The sequence below is a fragment of the Diabrotica virgifera genome, chromosome 1 (genome assembly GCF_917563875.1).
Source record: "Diabrotica virgifera virgifera chromosome 1, PGI_DIABVI_V3a".
NCBI classification, from domain to species: Eukaryota; Metazoa; Arthropoda; class Insecta; order Coleoptera; family Chrysomelidae; genus Diabrotica; species Diabrotica virgifera.
Window position 1 is genome coordinate 105122133 of NC_065443.1, and position 16755 is coordinate 105138887.

Here is a 16755-nt window from a genome sequence, read left to right on the forward strand (position 1 = left end):
AATAACTATTTTCTACGGCCGTGCTAAAACAGCAACGCCGTGCGGGAAAGTAGAATACCTTGTAATATGGCAATATAATATATTATAATACATGCAATAAACTAATATTTAGATATTATTTACTAATTTATTTCAAATTTATCTTATTGTGTTTATGTTTTAACGAAATTAACGCAATAATTCGTTGAAATAGAATTATTTTGACATAATATTCAAAAGTCAAATCAGTAGACAATACCTACCAATGGTTTTCAATCGTCGTCATGTTTTTTGAAAGTTTGGTTTTGACAACCTTGTCAAAAAACGCATTAATTTGTGTATTTTCAATCCTAAATAAAAAATGATATAACTCTATTTGTTGTGGCTTTTTTCCAAACGTACGGCCCTAGAAAAAATATTGTTCCTAACTCATGTGGAATGTGTCTTTCCCGCATTTGACTGCTTGCCCGAACTCCGCTATCACGTCGTTCGGGTCAACGGCAGTCTCGTGACTGCCGTTGAAAGTATCACTTTCCGCACTAGTTAGGAAAATAACTATTTCTGTCTTCTCAAACAACTCAAAAATGCCTCTTTTTGACTTATTTGCATTTTTTGACTTAATTAGTTATTTTGGGATCTTTTTCTAAAAACCTACTAAATGAATGGCAGTTTTACGAACATCTTTATAATCTCTAAACCTTCAGGTACAAATGTCAGGAACAAATTGTTTAAATTTTAAGCTATATTTTTAGTTATATAGAAATAACTTACCATTGTCAAAATATTCACTTGTAGTTGAGTGTTTAGGAAGCCTACGTTGAGTTGAAACAGAGTGCAGAAGCAGTAGGGCTAGCAGTAAATACAAATAAAACAAAACTACTCATACAAACCAGTTCAAATAGACCGGCGCAATAACACTTTATTGACGATATAGAACATGAATGTGAATAGATTCACGTACCTAGGAATGGATCTGGTCGCAAGCAATGAAGAAGAACCGGAAATAAATAGAAGGCTTGTGCTGGCAAATAAAGCCTATTTCGCGATGGGCCACATATTCAAATCGCGAGACGTACACCGGAAAACAAAGCTCCGGGTCTATAAAACAATAATCAGGCCCATAGTAAGTTATGGCTGTGAAACATGGGTGGTGACACAGAAATCTGCCAATGCATTAGATGTGTTTGAAAGAAAAATATTACGTAGGATACTGGGCCCAATAAGTGAAAATAACAACTGGCGAATTAGGTATAATAGAGAAATATACGAGCAATATAGCGAACCAACTCTTGCACAATATACTAAACTGCAGGGATTACGGTGGGCAGGGCACGTGGTCCGCATGCATGAGAACAGAATCCCCAGAAAATTTCTAAATGTAGGGAAAAAGACCTGTTGGAAGACCTAAAAAGAGATGGGAAGACGAAGTCGATGAGGATGCTAGGAACTTCCTGGGAACGCGTTTATGGAAAAGAACAGCGGTAAATCGAAATGATTGGAGAAGCTTGTTGAAGGAGGCCAAGGCTCGATTTGGGCTGGAGTGCCATTTGATGGATGGAGTTGAGTGTTTAAAGATTATAAAGATTTAATTAGAATTGCAGTTCGTCTCGTGGTTTTTTAGAACTGCAACAGGGGCTTTAAAGGATCATTAAAAACTTCTAGCTTCCGTAGGAAGCCTTTTTTGATATGATGATTCACGTCAAATCGATATGTAGAATAAAGCTATTTCTTATTCCTAGTTATATTTATTTTATTTTTTCTATTTTTTAGGCTAATCCAAATCTACCTGTGTTAGCTCATGGCGATGTTGAAAGGCAACATATGGAAAAAGTTCATAAAGACGGAGGTTTGTCCTACGTCCAAAATCAACATGATACGAATAAGAGGCTTGCTGAAAAATTAAAGATTTCTCCGATGATTTCGATTTGAAAAATAGGAGAGAAGTATAACACATAAATGTTATTTGTTTCATGTTTTCGAAAATACTACATAGCAACCTAGACTTTGGACAATATCAAATGCGTTATACGTCAAGTATGGCGTAGTTTATTTTTTAAATAATCTTATAATGTTAATAGTGGAGTCACTGAAGGTGGATATGAGCTATTACCTCCGATTTCGTTGAACCTCCATCGATTTGGATGAAATTTGGTAAGTGGTTAGAGGATATCTCAAGGAACAAAAACGACATGGTGTCAACTTGCGCTTTTACCTTGGGGGTGGATGCCACCCCTTCTCGGGGGTGAAAATTATTTTATTAAAAATAACCCCATATTGCGGTAGAGAGACAAATTATAAGCAAAATTTGTTATATAAAATTATTAATATAAAATAAAACTTTTTGAGTTATTAAAGATCAAAGATTTTAATTATTCGTGAGAAAAATGCATGTTTTTAAACGATTTTTCATAAATAACTCAAAAACTATAAGTTTTTACAAAAAAGTTAATATTACCAAAATTGAAGATATTAAAATACGAAATAAATCCCTTACTAGAAAAACCTTTTAGTGTTAACTAAAAGTGAGTTATAGGTAATTGAATGTATATTTCTTTAGGCGACTACCCAAATCTAAGTATTCAAGCTTAAATAACGGGAAAATTATGCATTTTATAACACAAACTTATTAAACATTTTGTCTAAGTATTTAAAAATATCTATTAGATGAGCTTACGAACAAGTTGATAGCATTAAAATTTATGTTCCAAAAATTTTTCAAAAGATATATTTTAAAAATTTTTCCAAAAAATGTTATTGTTCTTTTTTTTTTAAATAACTCCGTTAATTTTGAGACATGAGATTCGCCTAAAAACCATTTGAAAGCTAAAACTAAGGGCTTCTAAACCACGTTAAATTTAATCTTTTAGACCCCTTACTTTTTTAATAATAAAAGGTTAAATTGCCCAGTTACATGGTTCTCGCAGTCAAAATTTAAGATTAAAACGTTTCTATCTCGGTTCTTTTGTACCCTACAAAAATACTAAAAAACGCAAAATATTTGGTACAGAAAAAAATAAAGTTTGATTATATATAATTTTTTTCGTATATTGAGTATTTTTGGAGTTATTATTAAAAGAAAATGAAAATAACGACAATCTGAAAAATTCTGATTTTTTTAAATTATATCTTTTTTTCAAAAACATGTATTCTAAACCGGTCAAAATTGTCAAAATCATTACTTATGCTAATATAAAGAAACTATTTTAAGGATTTCTATAAATTTTAATTTTTGTAGAAATGGCGATGTTTTATTTTTCACTTTTTCCAAAAAAATTCCAAAAAGTTCTCTTATATTCATCATAACTTGTTTAATTTTGATGCTATTAACGTCTTATGGATCTCATTTGATAGTTATTCCGAAGTACTTTGACAAGTGTTAAGTAGGTATATTTTATAAAATGCATAGTTTTCCCGTTATTTAAGCTTGAATACTTAGATTTGCGTACTCATCGAAAAAAATATACCTTCAATTACCAATAACTTACTTTGAATTAACATAAATGTAGTTCTTTAAAGGAGAAATGTATTCAATTTTTTATTATCTTTAATTTTGGTAATAATAACTTTTTTCTAAAAGCTTATATTTTTTGAGTTATACGTGAAAAACTGCTTTAAAACATGCATTTTTTTACGAAAAAATAAAATCTTTGATCTTTAATAACTCAAAAAGTATTGTTTTATATTAATAACTTTCTATAACAAATTTTGCTTAGAATTTGTCCCTCTATCGATTTATGTTATTATTTTTAATGAAATAATTTTCACCACCGAGATGGGGTGGTATCCACCCCCAGGGTAAAAGCGCAAGTTGGCATCATGTCACCTTTGTTCCTTGAGGTATCCTATAACTACTCACCAATTTTCATAAAAATCGATTGAGGTTCAACGAAATCAGAGGTGAAAACCTTCAGTGACTGCAGTATAACTATTTGTAACGTACCTTTTAATCATTTGTTTTGGTATTATTAAGTTTTAGAAGATTTATATTAAATATCTGCAAAATAATTAAAAAATTAATTTTGTAGTTATTTTATATTTTGGCAATACTATAAATATAATATGTAATTATGAAAATACTTATATTTCATAAGTATCTGCTTATAACATTTTCCATGAGCATTATGCTTAGTGAATATAATTAACATTAAATCAAAAAGTATAAAGTACCTATACTTTTTTTAATGTTTTCAATATTTAATATGCTTTTCTTCACTAGTATTCAATTGTGCTATCTGTTCATAGTCCTGTCAATGAAGGTAAAATACAGCAAAACTGCAAATTTTTGATCCTGCAACGATTTTCACCAAAATTTGGCTCTAGGTTCTACTTAGTCTCTACTTAAAGTTGCTTAAAGTCTACTGTGCCGTAGGGTGATTTTACACTGAAGAGGAGATGCCATCCTTTCTCGGAGGTAAAGTTTTATTAAAAATAACAGGAATAAATATATTAATCATTTTTTAGCAATTGTTGTTCTAAACTTACGTGCATAGAAATCGGCCCGCTTAAAAATTTGGTCATATTTGATGTCTAATATTTCCTAAACTTATTGGCCGATTTAAGTAATTTCTTGAACATGTTATAGCCTGACTCTTTGACAATACCACTGTAATAATATTCCTGCTAAAAGGGTAAGTTTTCACTGTATACCGGGTATACCAATCAAACTGTGTTTTTTTTCTCAAAGTTCGCATCACCATGTGCAATATTCTAGCATTTATAAAATACTGAAATTAAAACTTAACTATAGCCTCAGGTTTTCTTAACATTTTGTTTTTCGATTCATTCGTTTATGTTGGATAATAAAAAAGTTAGGTACTTTAACAACTAGACATGTTCTTCATCAATACACGGTGTTTCTAAATAATTACGACAAACTTTAAGGGGTAATTCTGCATGAAAAAATAATGATAGTTGGCTTTATAAATGTATGTCCGCAAATGTTTCGTTTCCTAGTTACGGGATATTGAAATTTTTCTTACAAACTGACGATTTATTTATTACTTTAAAACCAGTTGAGATATGAGAATGAAATTTGGTGAGTTTTAAGAGATAGTTATTGCGGATTTTTTGACATAAAATTAAGAATTTTATATTCACCATTAGCGTGCATACAGGTAATATGATCGGTCATATTACACGTATACGCGCTAATGGTGAATATTAAATTCTTAATTGTATGTCAAAAAATGTGCAACAACTACGTCTTAACACCCACCAAATGTCATTTACATATCTTAACTGGTTTTAAAGCAATAAATAAATCGTCAGTTTGTAAGAAAAAATTCAACATCCCGTATCTCGTAAACGAAACATTTGCGGACATATGTTTATGTTGCAAACCGTCATTATTTTTTCATGCAGAATTACCCCTTATTTGTCGCACTTATTTAGAAACACCGTGTATTGATAAAGAACATGTCGAGTTGTTAAAGTACCTAACTTTTTATTATACAACATAAACGAATGAATTAAAAAACAAAATGTTAATAAAACCTGAGGCTATAGTTGGATTTTAATTTCAGTATTTTACAAATGCTAGAATATTCCACAGGGGGATGCGAACTTTGAGAAAAAAACACATTTTGATTGGTACACCCGGTATACAATGAAAATTTACAATAATATTACAGTAGTATTGCTAAAGAATCAGGCTATAACATGTTCAAAAAATCACTTAAATCGGCCAACAGGTTTAGGAAATATTAGACATCAAAAATGACAAAAATTTTTAAGTTGGCCGATTTCTATGCACGTAAGTTTATACAGTGCGGTGGAATAAGTGTTGCCCCCCCCCCCTGTTAACTTGTTTATTTTAAGAATATAAGCAAAACGCTCGGACAGGTCGATTTTTAAACTAACCATAGTATATTATAGCATCAACGTTTCGAACTTTACGCGATCCCTCTTCAGGTGACCGCCATAACTTTGATTTTTTTAAATGGGAAAGTACATCATGTAACACCTCATTTAAAACCTCTTAAAATACTGATTTCAAAAATGTATAATACTTTAATCCTGTTTAAGAGCGTAGTTGCAAAATTTCGGTCGAATTCTTTCTAAATGCAATCATTTTTTTCGAATCCCGAAAAAACTAATAAGTATTTTTGAAAAAATTAAAGCAGAATGAAATATTACAGTATTCTCGATGGTCCAAAGTCCCTGAGAACTCCTATAATGTTTATTTTAATAAGTCACAGTAGAGAAAAAAAGAGAAAATTTACTGTGATTTTTAATTTCAAATATATCATTCAAAAGAAACTTTCTATTTATTCTAAGGGACTGTCAGCCCTCGGTAATAATCTAATCTTTCATTCTGCGTTTAAATTTTTCAAAAATACTTATTAGTTTTCTCAGAATTCGAAAAAAATAAATGCGTTCAAAAAGTGTTCGACCGAAATTTTGCGCCTACGATCTCAAAAAGGATTAAAGTATTATACATTTTTGAAATCAGTATTTCAAAAGCTGTTAAATGAGGTGTTACATGATGTACTTTAGTTATGGCTGTCACCTGAAGAGGGATCGCGTAAAGTTCGAAACGTTGATGCTATAATATACTATGGTTAGTTTAAAAATCGACCTGTCCGAGCGTTTTGCTTATATTCTTTAAATGAACAAGTTAACAGGGGGGGGGGGGCAACACTTATTCCACCGCACTGTATATTTTTTCTAAAAGGCAATACTTTACGTCTTATTTGCAAGTGAAAATGTCAATTTTTTAACAAGAAAAAGACATTATGAATATTGGTTCTTCTTCGTCAAATTCCAAAATTGTAATCAATGCATTTTTTATGGAAAACATCTTTTTTGTAGTTCCGGAAGAAAATTTAATTTTTATTTAAAGAAATAAAAATGAAGGTTTATTCTGCTTATATTTATCTATATGAAAACCAGATCGTTAAGACCTAGAGGTTTTATAAAAATTATTTTATAACAAATAAAAATAAAGATTTACTCCGCTTATATTGGGGCGAGGGACATCAAAATCCACCATTCTAAGTATAGGACAACATTTGCTTAAAATTCGTTAATATATTCAATTATATTAATATTCAATTATATATATTATTTTTAATAAAAAATTACCCCGTGCGAGAAAGCGATGCGTCCCCTCAGGATAAAGCACTCTACGGCAAAGGGTCAACTTTGAAGTTGAGAGTAAGTAGAAAATGCTCCTTGATTGGACAATAAATGTTATAAGAAATAATTTAAACATGTAAAACAGTACATAAAATAGAACCATATAGGGAATTTTTCGGAAGCATGAGACAAATATAAATATAAATATAAATATAAATATAAATATAAATAATAAAATTATAAATATTTGTATCGACCCTAGAAACAATTCCTAGCTAAACAATTCCTAACTAAAAAGATATTTTATAAAAGTTATATTTTGTATAAGTGAATCAAATTTTATTTAAAGATCGATATTTTTATGTGTACTTAATTCTATATATTTGTATTTATTAGTTAAGAAGTATCTATTTTTATAGAATTTTATTGTTAAACGATTTTTAAGATTATTTTTAAGCCATATATTACTGTGATTTCTTTTAATATTTAATATTTATAATAAAGCGTTTTTTCTTAAACTTTTTTGTATTATTGTAAGCAATTCAGATCTACACCAACAAATTTTATATTTTTGTCGAATTTACAAAATATGCCTAGGTTAGTCAAGTAGCCTAGTAACCTATTAGCCTAGTAAGGTGTTTAAATAATACAATGAATACAATAGTCACTCCAACATTCGATGTCGTAAATGTTCTAATGATTTTTCTAATGATTTTTCATGAAATGTATTTTTCTTTCTCTCTATGGCTCTACAGCACTTGATGAGCTTTGGTTTCTCTTAAAAAATCTTTAGAGTTCTCCTTATTCAAGGCTAGTTATTTTCATGTTGTTATTCTGAGTACCTAAATATTTTTCCATATCGTCCAGGAAGCGTTTTTTTGTCTGTAGCGTTGTTTCTAATACTCCTTCTTTCTCATAACATTTAGTGCATCTGATATAAGCTTCCGCCGCCTCTTATCCATTCCTTCCATCGTTCCATCCACTTATATTGGTAACCAGGTTCTTCATATGTCTCATATTAATGTCTTTTTCACCTATATCATGTACAGTTTAGAACAGAACATCCGTAACGGAGATGGCAGTTAAACAAGACGAAGTGTTTTTTTTAGTCTGTAAATTTGAAGCTTTTAGTTTGTATTCTCCAAATTTTCTTCTTCTTCTTCTTCAGCCTGTTTGCATCCACTCTTGGACAAAGGCATTTCCATGAGTTCTCCACTCTTTTCTCTTTTGTGCTATTTGGTGCCAGTTTCTTTCCGTATTTGCTTTGATGTCGTCTAGCCATTGTTTTTGTGGTCTTCCTCTACTAGGACTGTGCTCGTGTAGTCTCCAATGTACATGTTTCTCGTCCACCTTTCGATGTTTTGTCGTGCCACGTGTCCTACACGGTTCCATATCATTTGCGCAATTCTTCCAATTACATCTTCCACCTTCGTCCTTCCTCGCTAGGGGTCGACAAGACAAGAATTTTTGTCTTGATAGCTTCTTGCCTTGTCTTGAGGAAAAATCAAGAAATTTAAAAAAATCTTGTCTTGACATTTTCTTGACATCTTTTATCTTATCTTAAGTCAAGAAATCAATTGTGACGAAAGATATACGAGTCTATAGAGGTGCAGAATGTGGAACTGACCACTTTTTACTCAGAGCAGATCTATACTTTCTATATATCTTGAACAACAAAATTGAAGAAACCCAGGAAGAGATTACAGAAGAACATCCGCCTCAGTACAAATAAAACATCGACGCACTGAAAGATAATTCAATCTCCTTTCTTTTTAAATTAAGGCTGAGCCAAAAGATAACCAATACACAGTTTAATACAAGAACAGCAGATGAAAAATATGATCGGCTAAAAAAGTGCTTACATGAAGCTGCATTCGAAGCGTTAGGGGAAAAATCCTCAAATAACACTCATCACTCTTGGTTTACAGATTCTTTAAAAGAAAAGACGCGGGAAAAAAAGAAGCATATTAAAAATGGCTCAGTACCAATTGCTCAGAAGACCGAAAAACCTACGCAAGAATAAGAATGGAAACAAAGAAGTGATTAAAACCAAAGAAAATATGTGGCTGAAGAAATGTGAAGAAATAGACACTCTTATGGGAGGAACAAAAAGCAGAGAAGCTTGGAGAACAATATAAAATACAAGACAAAACGTACAAGAAAGATGCCAGATATCCCTTATAAATATAAACGAGTGGGAAACATACTTTAGAAACCTATTGCAAGAGAATAGACAGGAATATGTAAGGCAAACCATCATCGCCCCAAACAACCTGGAACAACTAGAAGATATAACTATTCAAGAACTAGAACTAACGTTAAGAGAAATGAAAAACAATAAAGCTCCTGGTCCCGGAGGTATTCCAATTGAACTCATTAAGCACAGCACGACACAGGCAAAAGAAATTTTAGTTCAAATATTCAACGGATGCCTTTCAGGCAATAGTGGCGTGCCCTCTGAGTGGAAAAACTCCATAACTACCCCTATATACAAAAAGGGTGGTAGAAAAAATTGCAATAATTACAGAGGCATTAGTGTGACCAGCTCAGTTGGAAGACTGTACGGACGAATAATAAAGAAACGGAGAGAAAAGGAGTGGCAAGATTCCGAAGAACAAAGTGGATTTAGGGCAGGTAGATCATGCACAGATAACATTTTCTGCATAAGGCAATTACTAGAAAAACGTTCTGCTAGAAATCTAGAAACTCACATGGTATTTGTAGACTTAAAAAAAGCATACGATGCCGTTCCCATAGAAAAAATGTTTGAGGTATTACAACAAACCACTTTAAATAGAAAATACATCCAAACAATAAAAGATCTCTATGCTAATGCAACAACAGCAATTAAAACTGGAACGAAACTTTCAAATACCTTTGAAACTTCGAAAGGCCTTTTGCAGGGATGCTGTCTGTCGCCCACTATATTTAAAATTTACCTTACACATATGTGTTAAAATATTGGACTAGGAAATGCCAAACAATGGGGATACCAGTAGGAGATTCTTATTTGTATACGTTGCTATTTGCTGACGACCAAGTTGTGATTGCTGCTGATAAAGATGACGCCAGTTACATGATTAGAAAATTGACAGAGGAGTACCGAAAATGGGGTTTGGAAATGAGCATGGAGAAAACTGAATACCTTCTAGTCGGAGGTGATACTGAAGATTTAGAATTAGAAGGGGAATACATAAAAGGATGTGATGAATTTAAACATCTAGGTTCTATTTTTGACAAAAACTCCACATGCGATCAAGATATAGAATATCGAATAAGTCAAGGAAGAAAAGCTATAAAACAGCTGAATGGCATTTGGTGGAGTACAGGACTGCAAAATCAGACAAAGAAAAAAATCTACCAAACTATCGTGGAAGGAATTGTCCTGTACAACTCGGAAGTGTGGGAAGTAAAAGACCGACAAAATAAACGACTACAAGCTTTAGAAATGGACGCGCTTAGAAGAAGCTGCAGAATATCTAAACTGCAGCATATCCCAAACGAAGAAATAAAAGAAAGAATGGAAGTAGAAAATGATATTATAGACAGAATAGAACAAAAAAGATTGATATGTTACGGGCACGTCCAGAGAATGGGACCAACAAGATGGCCCAAGAAAATGATCCAGTATGCACCACCCGAGAGAAGAAAAAGAGGCAGACGGAAGAGAACATGGTTACAAGATGTAGAGAAAGCAATGAACAGTAGACAACTCAACGAGGAAGATATTCGTGACCGAAAAGCATGGCGAATAGGATGCGGGAAACGGCGAATGCTGTAGAACACCCGATATATATATGAGTCAATAAATTTCAAGATCTTGAAATTTCTTGATTACCCGGTCCGGTGATTCCCCGGCGATCTTTTTATGTTGATAATTAAGCTGATAAATAACTTATAATCTTTGAAACATGAAATTGAAAAATACTTAGCCTAGGTCAGAAGATTCTGAGAATGTACTTAATTGGTGTAGAAGACACGAAAATGTCAACCCGTCATTATCGAAAATGGCTAAGGATTCTCTCCGACTGCCAGCAGCATCAATACCTGCGAAAAGGCTATTTTTTTAAAGAGCAGCTTTAACAATAACAAAGCAAAGAAATCGGCTAGGCGTTGACTTCATGGCTAAGAAGTGTTATCTGCCTTAATTCATGGCTTATCAATTCCGATTTAAATATATAGGTATATATATATATATATATATATATATATATATATATATATATTTTCAAAAAACATTTTTACTACATAGTGGTGTAAGGCTTATCAATTCCGATTTAAAAATATGCTAAATTTGTTATTTAAAATAAAATCTACGTAGTTTGCAATTTTATTTTCAATAAGATTAGGTAAGTATCATTAATTATTATTTTTAACTGAATGAAAGGGAGAGAAGAGTATTTTCGAAGTGTGTAAAAAATTCAAATCCTAGCTGAGCGCTTTCGGCTTATAAAGCCATCTTCAGAGCTATGGTCAATAATTTCAAAATACCACTAAGAAAAGAGAGCGATCCCATGCAAGATTGAAAAAAGTTTAAATTATGCAGTTTTTTTATTGATTGAAAAAACCTTGTTTGACGTTTGGTCGAACCCTTTCTCTTCATAGTGGTATTTCGGTTTGGTTGATCCCTCTCTCTTTATAGTGGTATTTTTAAATTATTGGCCATAGCTCTGAAGATGGCTTTATAAGCCGAAAGCGCTCAGCTAGGTTTTAAATTTTTTAAACACTTCAAAAGTACTCTTCTCTCCCTGTCATTCAATAGTCATAAGTGTTTACAAAACCATTTCAGTCTGCACAATTTCAATAAATGAAAATATGTTAAGTATATGGTATGTTAAAATAATGTTATCTTTTTTACAAATAAATACATTTTAGAGTTTTCTTTATTACTTAAAAAATAGTAAAAATATTTCAAGATTTCTTGTTTTCTTGACAATAAATCTTGGTATTGACATAAAATTTCTTGTTTTGTCTTGAAATCTAAAATTACTTCTTTTCTGGATCTTGTCCTGAAATCAAGACAAGATTAAGACAAGATCTTGAAATTTTTCAAGAACTTGGCCACCCCTATCCTCGCACTTCCTTATTTCGTATATGTTCTCTCAGAGATACTTCTAACATAGCTCGTTCGCCCTGTGTGTCGTTCTCAATCTATTGGCTGATACCTCTGTGAGTATCAAAATCTCCATTTCATAGGTTCTCCAAATACCCTTTGGAAAATTAAAAACTACCATAAGTCGTCATAGAGCAATTTGTGATCATATTTTTATTAATGTAAACACAGATTTTTCCTCACACTGCGCATGATTCTCTCAACTCAATTTAATTCTCAGTAGTAATTGCACAAGAGCTCTAAAATTCTATATTAATTTTAGAGATCGAGTGCAACTTGTTGCGATTATTTCATGAATAAAACTGTTCAAAACCAAAATTTTATTGTAATTTATTTATGTAAGTACAAATTAGTACAATTAAACACACAGTTGTTATAAATATTTTACGGTTGAAAGTCATCACTTTTATAATTTTTAAAACATTAATTGTTATTAATGTCACTGAATGTATTTTTTCGTAGCAACGAAGGGCATCTGACGTAATATACTTGACGACGGGAAATTATTAAAAATTATCAGTCTAATTTGGATTTCTGTAGCTTTCTATTGGTCAGAATCTCCTATGAATGAAATAATCGAGATTATTTAATAGATAGTTTATCCAGCATTTTATTTTGCTTATTTGTTATAGAAATTTCCCAATTCATTAATTGATTATTTCTATGTAATATCCACATGTAAAGCTAATAATTGAATTTGATACTGTTATTTAATTTTTTGCGGTCAGGCATTTCTTGCAATTAAAAATTTTTCAATTAAAAGTTATTTTTAGTAATTTTCTAGTAATTAAAGGCACAAATTGAATTTACACTGGTATTTTATCGTTATTTTACCGTGATAATTATGTTACTGTCTCCAACAGTGCAGCGGTTCGAAAAAAGTGTTCTGAGTTCCTTTACGGTTCCTTGAGGGTTACGATGATAATGATAATAGTCTATTCGCTTAGATTGGGAACATTTTGGCAGATATTGACGGAAACGCCAAACACGAAAATTCCTACCTCTGGCTATTAATAGCTCAATTACCTTACTGTGGCAGATTTCCTTCATGGAAAAAAAAAGAATAAAGAATAATCATAAATAATGGGAATTTATATTCTCTAATTTTTATTATACTTTTATAATATTCTCTACTTTTTATTGTACTTTTTGCAATACAGAACAGAACAATCACAACAGGCATACAACCACCATAAAAGAATTAGAAACGAAACAAACACTTTAGTCAGACAAATAAAAAGAGAGCACTGGGAGAGTTTCTCAAAACAGATGGAACACGACTTCTACGGAACACAAAAGAAATATGGAGAATGATCAGAGGACAAAGAAAAGAGATAAACGAACTAATAAAAACGAAACACATTCAAAAGGAAACTTGGGAAGACTATTTTAACGAACCACCAACACCCTGAAGTGACAACAAACGAAGAAATATATATTGAAGAAGCAGAGATAACGGAAGCATTAAGGAAAATAAAAAATAGAAAATCAGCAGGAGAGGACAGAATATCGAATGAACTCCTAAAGTGTGGAGGACAAGACCTGACCAAACAATCATTAAAACTAATCCAAAAAGTAATAAAACAAAACAGAATACCACAAGAATGAAGATCAAGCATCCTAATACCTCTCTTCAAAAAGGGAGAAAAATTGGGACCCGGAGAATTACAGAGGAATTAATTTATTAAACACAACACTAAAATTAACGACCAAAGTGATAACAAACAAACTGAATAAAATTACAACATTAGCAGAAGAACAACAAGGTTTTAGGTCGGGAAGATCATGCACCAACGCTATATTTATAATGAGGCAGATTCAAGAAAAATCGTTAGAATAAAACAAACAGGCATACTTATGTTTCGTGGACCTTAAGAAGGCATTTGACAGGGTCAAATTAAAGGACGTTATCCATTTATTATTCGCAAGAGAGGTACCTCTATGAATAATTAAAACGATAGAAAATATCTACCAGAAAAACACAATAAAAGTAAAAGTAGGTGAAGCACTAACTGACCCAATTGAAGCTGGCAATGGGATAAGACAGGGAGATTCCCTGAGTCCTCTGTTGCTCAACCTGCTATGCAGACCACGCAATACTAATCTCTCAAAGTGAAGATGATTTACAACGTATGCTGCACGAATTTAATATAACCTAAAGACTAAATGCTTGGTTATAACAGCAGATCTAATAAGGTGTAAATTAGAGCTGGAGGGTCAAACAATAGAACAAATCATGGAGTTTAAATATCTAGGCATCACACTATGCAGCTACGGAAAGCTCGAAACAGAAGTGGAAGATCAGGTGAATAAAGCAAACAGAGCCGCAGGTTGCCTGAATGAAACAATATGGAGAAATAAAAACATCTGAAAAGACGTGAAAGGCAGAATTTACAAAACAGTCATCAGACCAATAATGACATACTCGGCAGAAACACGACCTGATACAGAAAGGACAAAAAGAATGCTAGAAACAGCAGAGATGAAAACATTGCGAAAAATCGATGGTAAGACGCTGTGGGATAGAGCTAGAAGTGCAGATATACGAAGGAGATGCAAGGTGGACAACATTAATAACTGGGTGAAAAGCAGAAGAGTAGAATGAAACGACCACATAAGCCGAATGACAACAAATAGAGTAGTAAGGACGGCGAGAGACACTTCCCCAATAGGAAGACGATCAGTGGGAAGACCACGAAAAAGATGGAATGACAACCTACTGGAAGCACATTGAAAAACAGAAAGAGTAATGTCTATATAAAAAGAAGAAGAAGAAGAAGAAGAAGAAGAAGAAGAAGAAGAATTTTTATTATGGTAGGTGGGGCAACGATACTAAATTTGCAGTTACTCAAGCGTTATGGGGACCTATTGGGTTGTGAAAATTGGGTCCTAAAATAAAAAAAAAATTTCCATTTTAGTGGAGACTTTACATATTTTAATTCAATTTTCCATTTCCAAAAATCGTTATCTCCTATTATAGGGCCACCTATCCATAATTCGAAAAAATGCCTCGAATAAAAGTTACTTATTTTTACGTAAGGAATCTAAATCTGCAATAAAAATGGGGACTCCTGTTTAAGATTTTAAAGTCACCCCCAGCCTACCTCCTTGGAGTCATTCGATAGATTTTTTGAAACGTACGTGTTCAAAATATTAAACACGTATTTTTCAGTTTTTCGATCTGACGTTTATTTTGCGAAATTTTCGCTTTTTTTGTGAAATTTTGTGACTCGCCCATTTCCTTACCCCTCGTCAAATCGTCAGATTCTTGAAACATACACTTATAGCTGTTCTTCATGTATGTACTTATAATCTGACGATTTCGAGTTTTTTAAGGATATATTTTTTTTCGGACCCCCCTTAAAGATAAACATTTATAATTTCAAAGCTCTGGGGAATTTTTAGAAAATGAATTAGGCACTAGGCAGGGCACATTGTTAGGTTTGTTTATAGAGAACAAAAATAGGAAATTTTAAACTCACTTCTTAACTACTTATTATTTTGTGTCATTTTGAAGGGCAGAAAAATTATTGGTCAAAGAAGTCTGGTGGAAGAAAATTTTTGATTTGACTTAGAGTTGGAAGATGAGAATTTGGTGATATGTTGCTGACTTTTGAAAGAAGAATATCCTTTTTCTTCTTCAAGTGCCATTTTCGCGACAAAGGTCGGCAATCATCACACCTATTCGGACTTTGGAGACGGCTGCTCTGAAAAGTTCATTTGATCTACATCCGTACCATTCTCTCAGGTTGCGCAGCCACGATATTCTGCGTCTCCCCATGCTTATTTTTCCTTGAATATTTCCCTGCATAATGAGTTGGAGCAAGAGAAGGACATCCAATCCTCACCAAGTCATTTTGAATGGTGTAAAAGAAATTTTGTGAGTAATAGTTTAAAAAGTTGTAGCAGTTCTGGCCTAGGAGTACTGATTGGAAGAAATGTGCATTATTTGAGTTTTACAGTATTTTTAAGTATAAATAAGTTCATCAGGCAAGCCATAGACAAGGGTCATTTGACAGCTAAAAGAGATAGGAATAGACAAGGCGAAAACGGCGGGTTCGTTAGAAAAAATATTCCCACGAGATTTTTTTGCATAATCACATTCATGAGACATCCCAGAATAAGGTTCAAGAAGTCGCCCACGTGAAAAGTGGTCCAAATTTTTTTTAACAATTTTTTTTTAATCAAATTGCAAAAATCAATATTTTTGCTACGTACAAATTTTTGTTAGATTTTTTGGACCATTCTGGACAAAAAAGTTTGTTGTAATTTTTCTCTAAAGTTGATCGTTTTCGAGTTATAAACAATTTAAAATTGAAAAAAACGAAAAAAGGCGATTTTCAAGGCTTAACAAATTGGTTAAAAGTTATTATTACGAAAGTCAGAAAGTAAATAAATCAAAGTTTAAAGCCCCCCTACAAGATCCTGAAGAAATTTTTGTCATTATTTTGTTAATAAGTAATAACAATGAGCGCCTGCACGTATGGGGAGTATGACAGATATGCCATTCCGGCAGTCCAATGGGGCATCTTACTCGCACTCACATTTACAGCCGCGTCAATACGATCTTACGGCTTATTGTTAAT

The 16755-nt window shown here is 32.4% G+C and overlaps 1 protein-coding gene across 3 annotated transcripts in view; it reads left to right on the plus strand.

Moving 5' to 3' along the window:
• Positions 1-7281, plus strand: part of LOC114325333 (uncharacterized oxidoreductase YjmC) — a 103535-nt gene extending 96254 nt beyond the window's left edge. For all 3 annotated transcript variants that reach the window (XM_050642779.1, XM_050642774.1, XM_050642768.1), the window contains one exon: positions 1750-7281. In XM_050642779.1, the coding sequence (XP_050498736.1) occupies positions 1750-1908 (159 nt within the window). In that variant the 3' untranslated portion in view covers positions 1909-7281. The remainder of the gene's footprint in view (positions 1-1749) is intronic.
• Positions 7282-16755: the final 9474 nt, after the last annotated feature.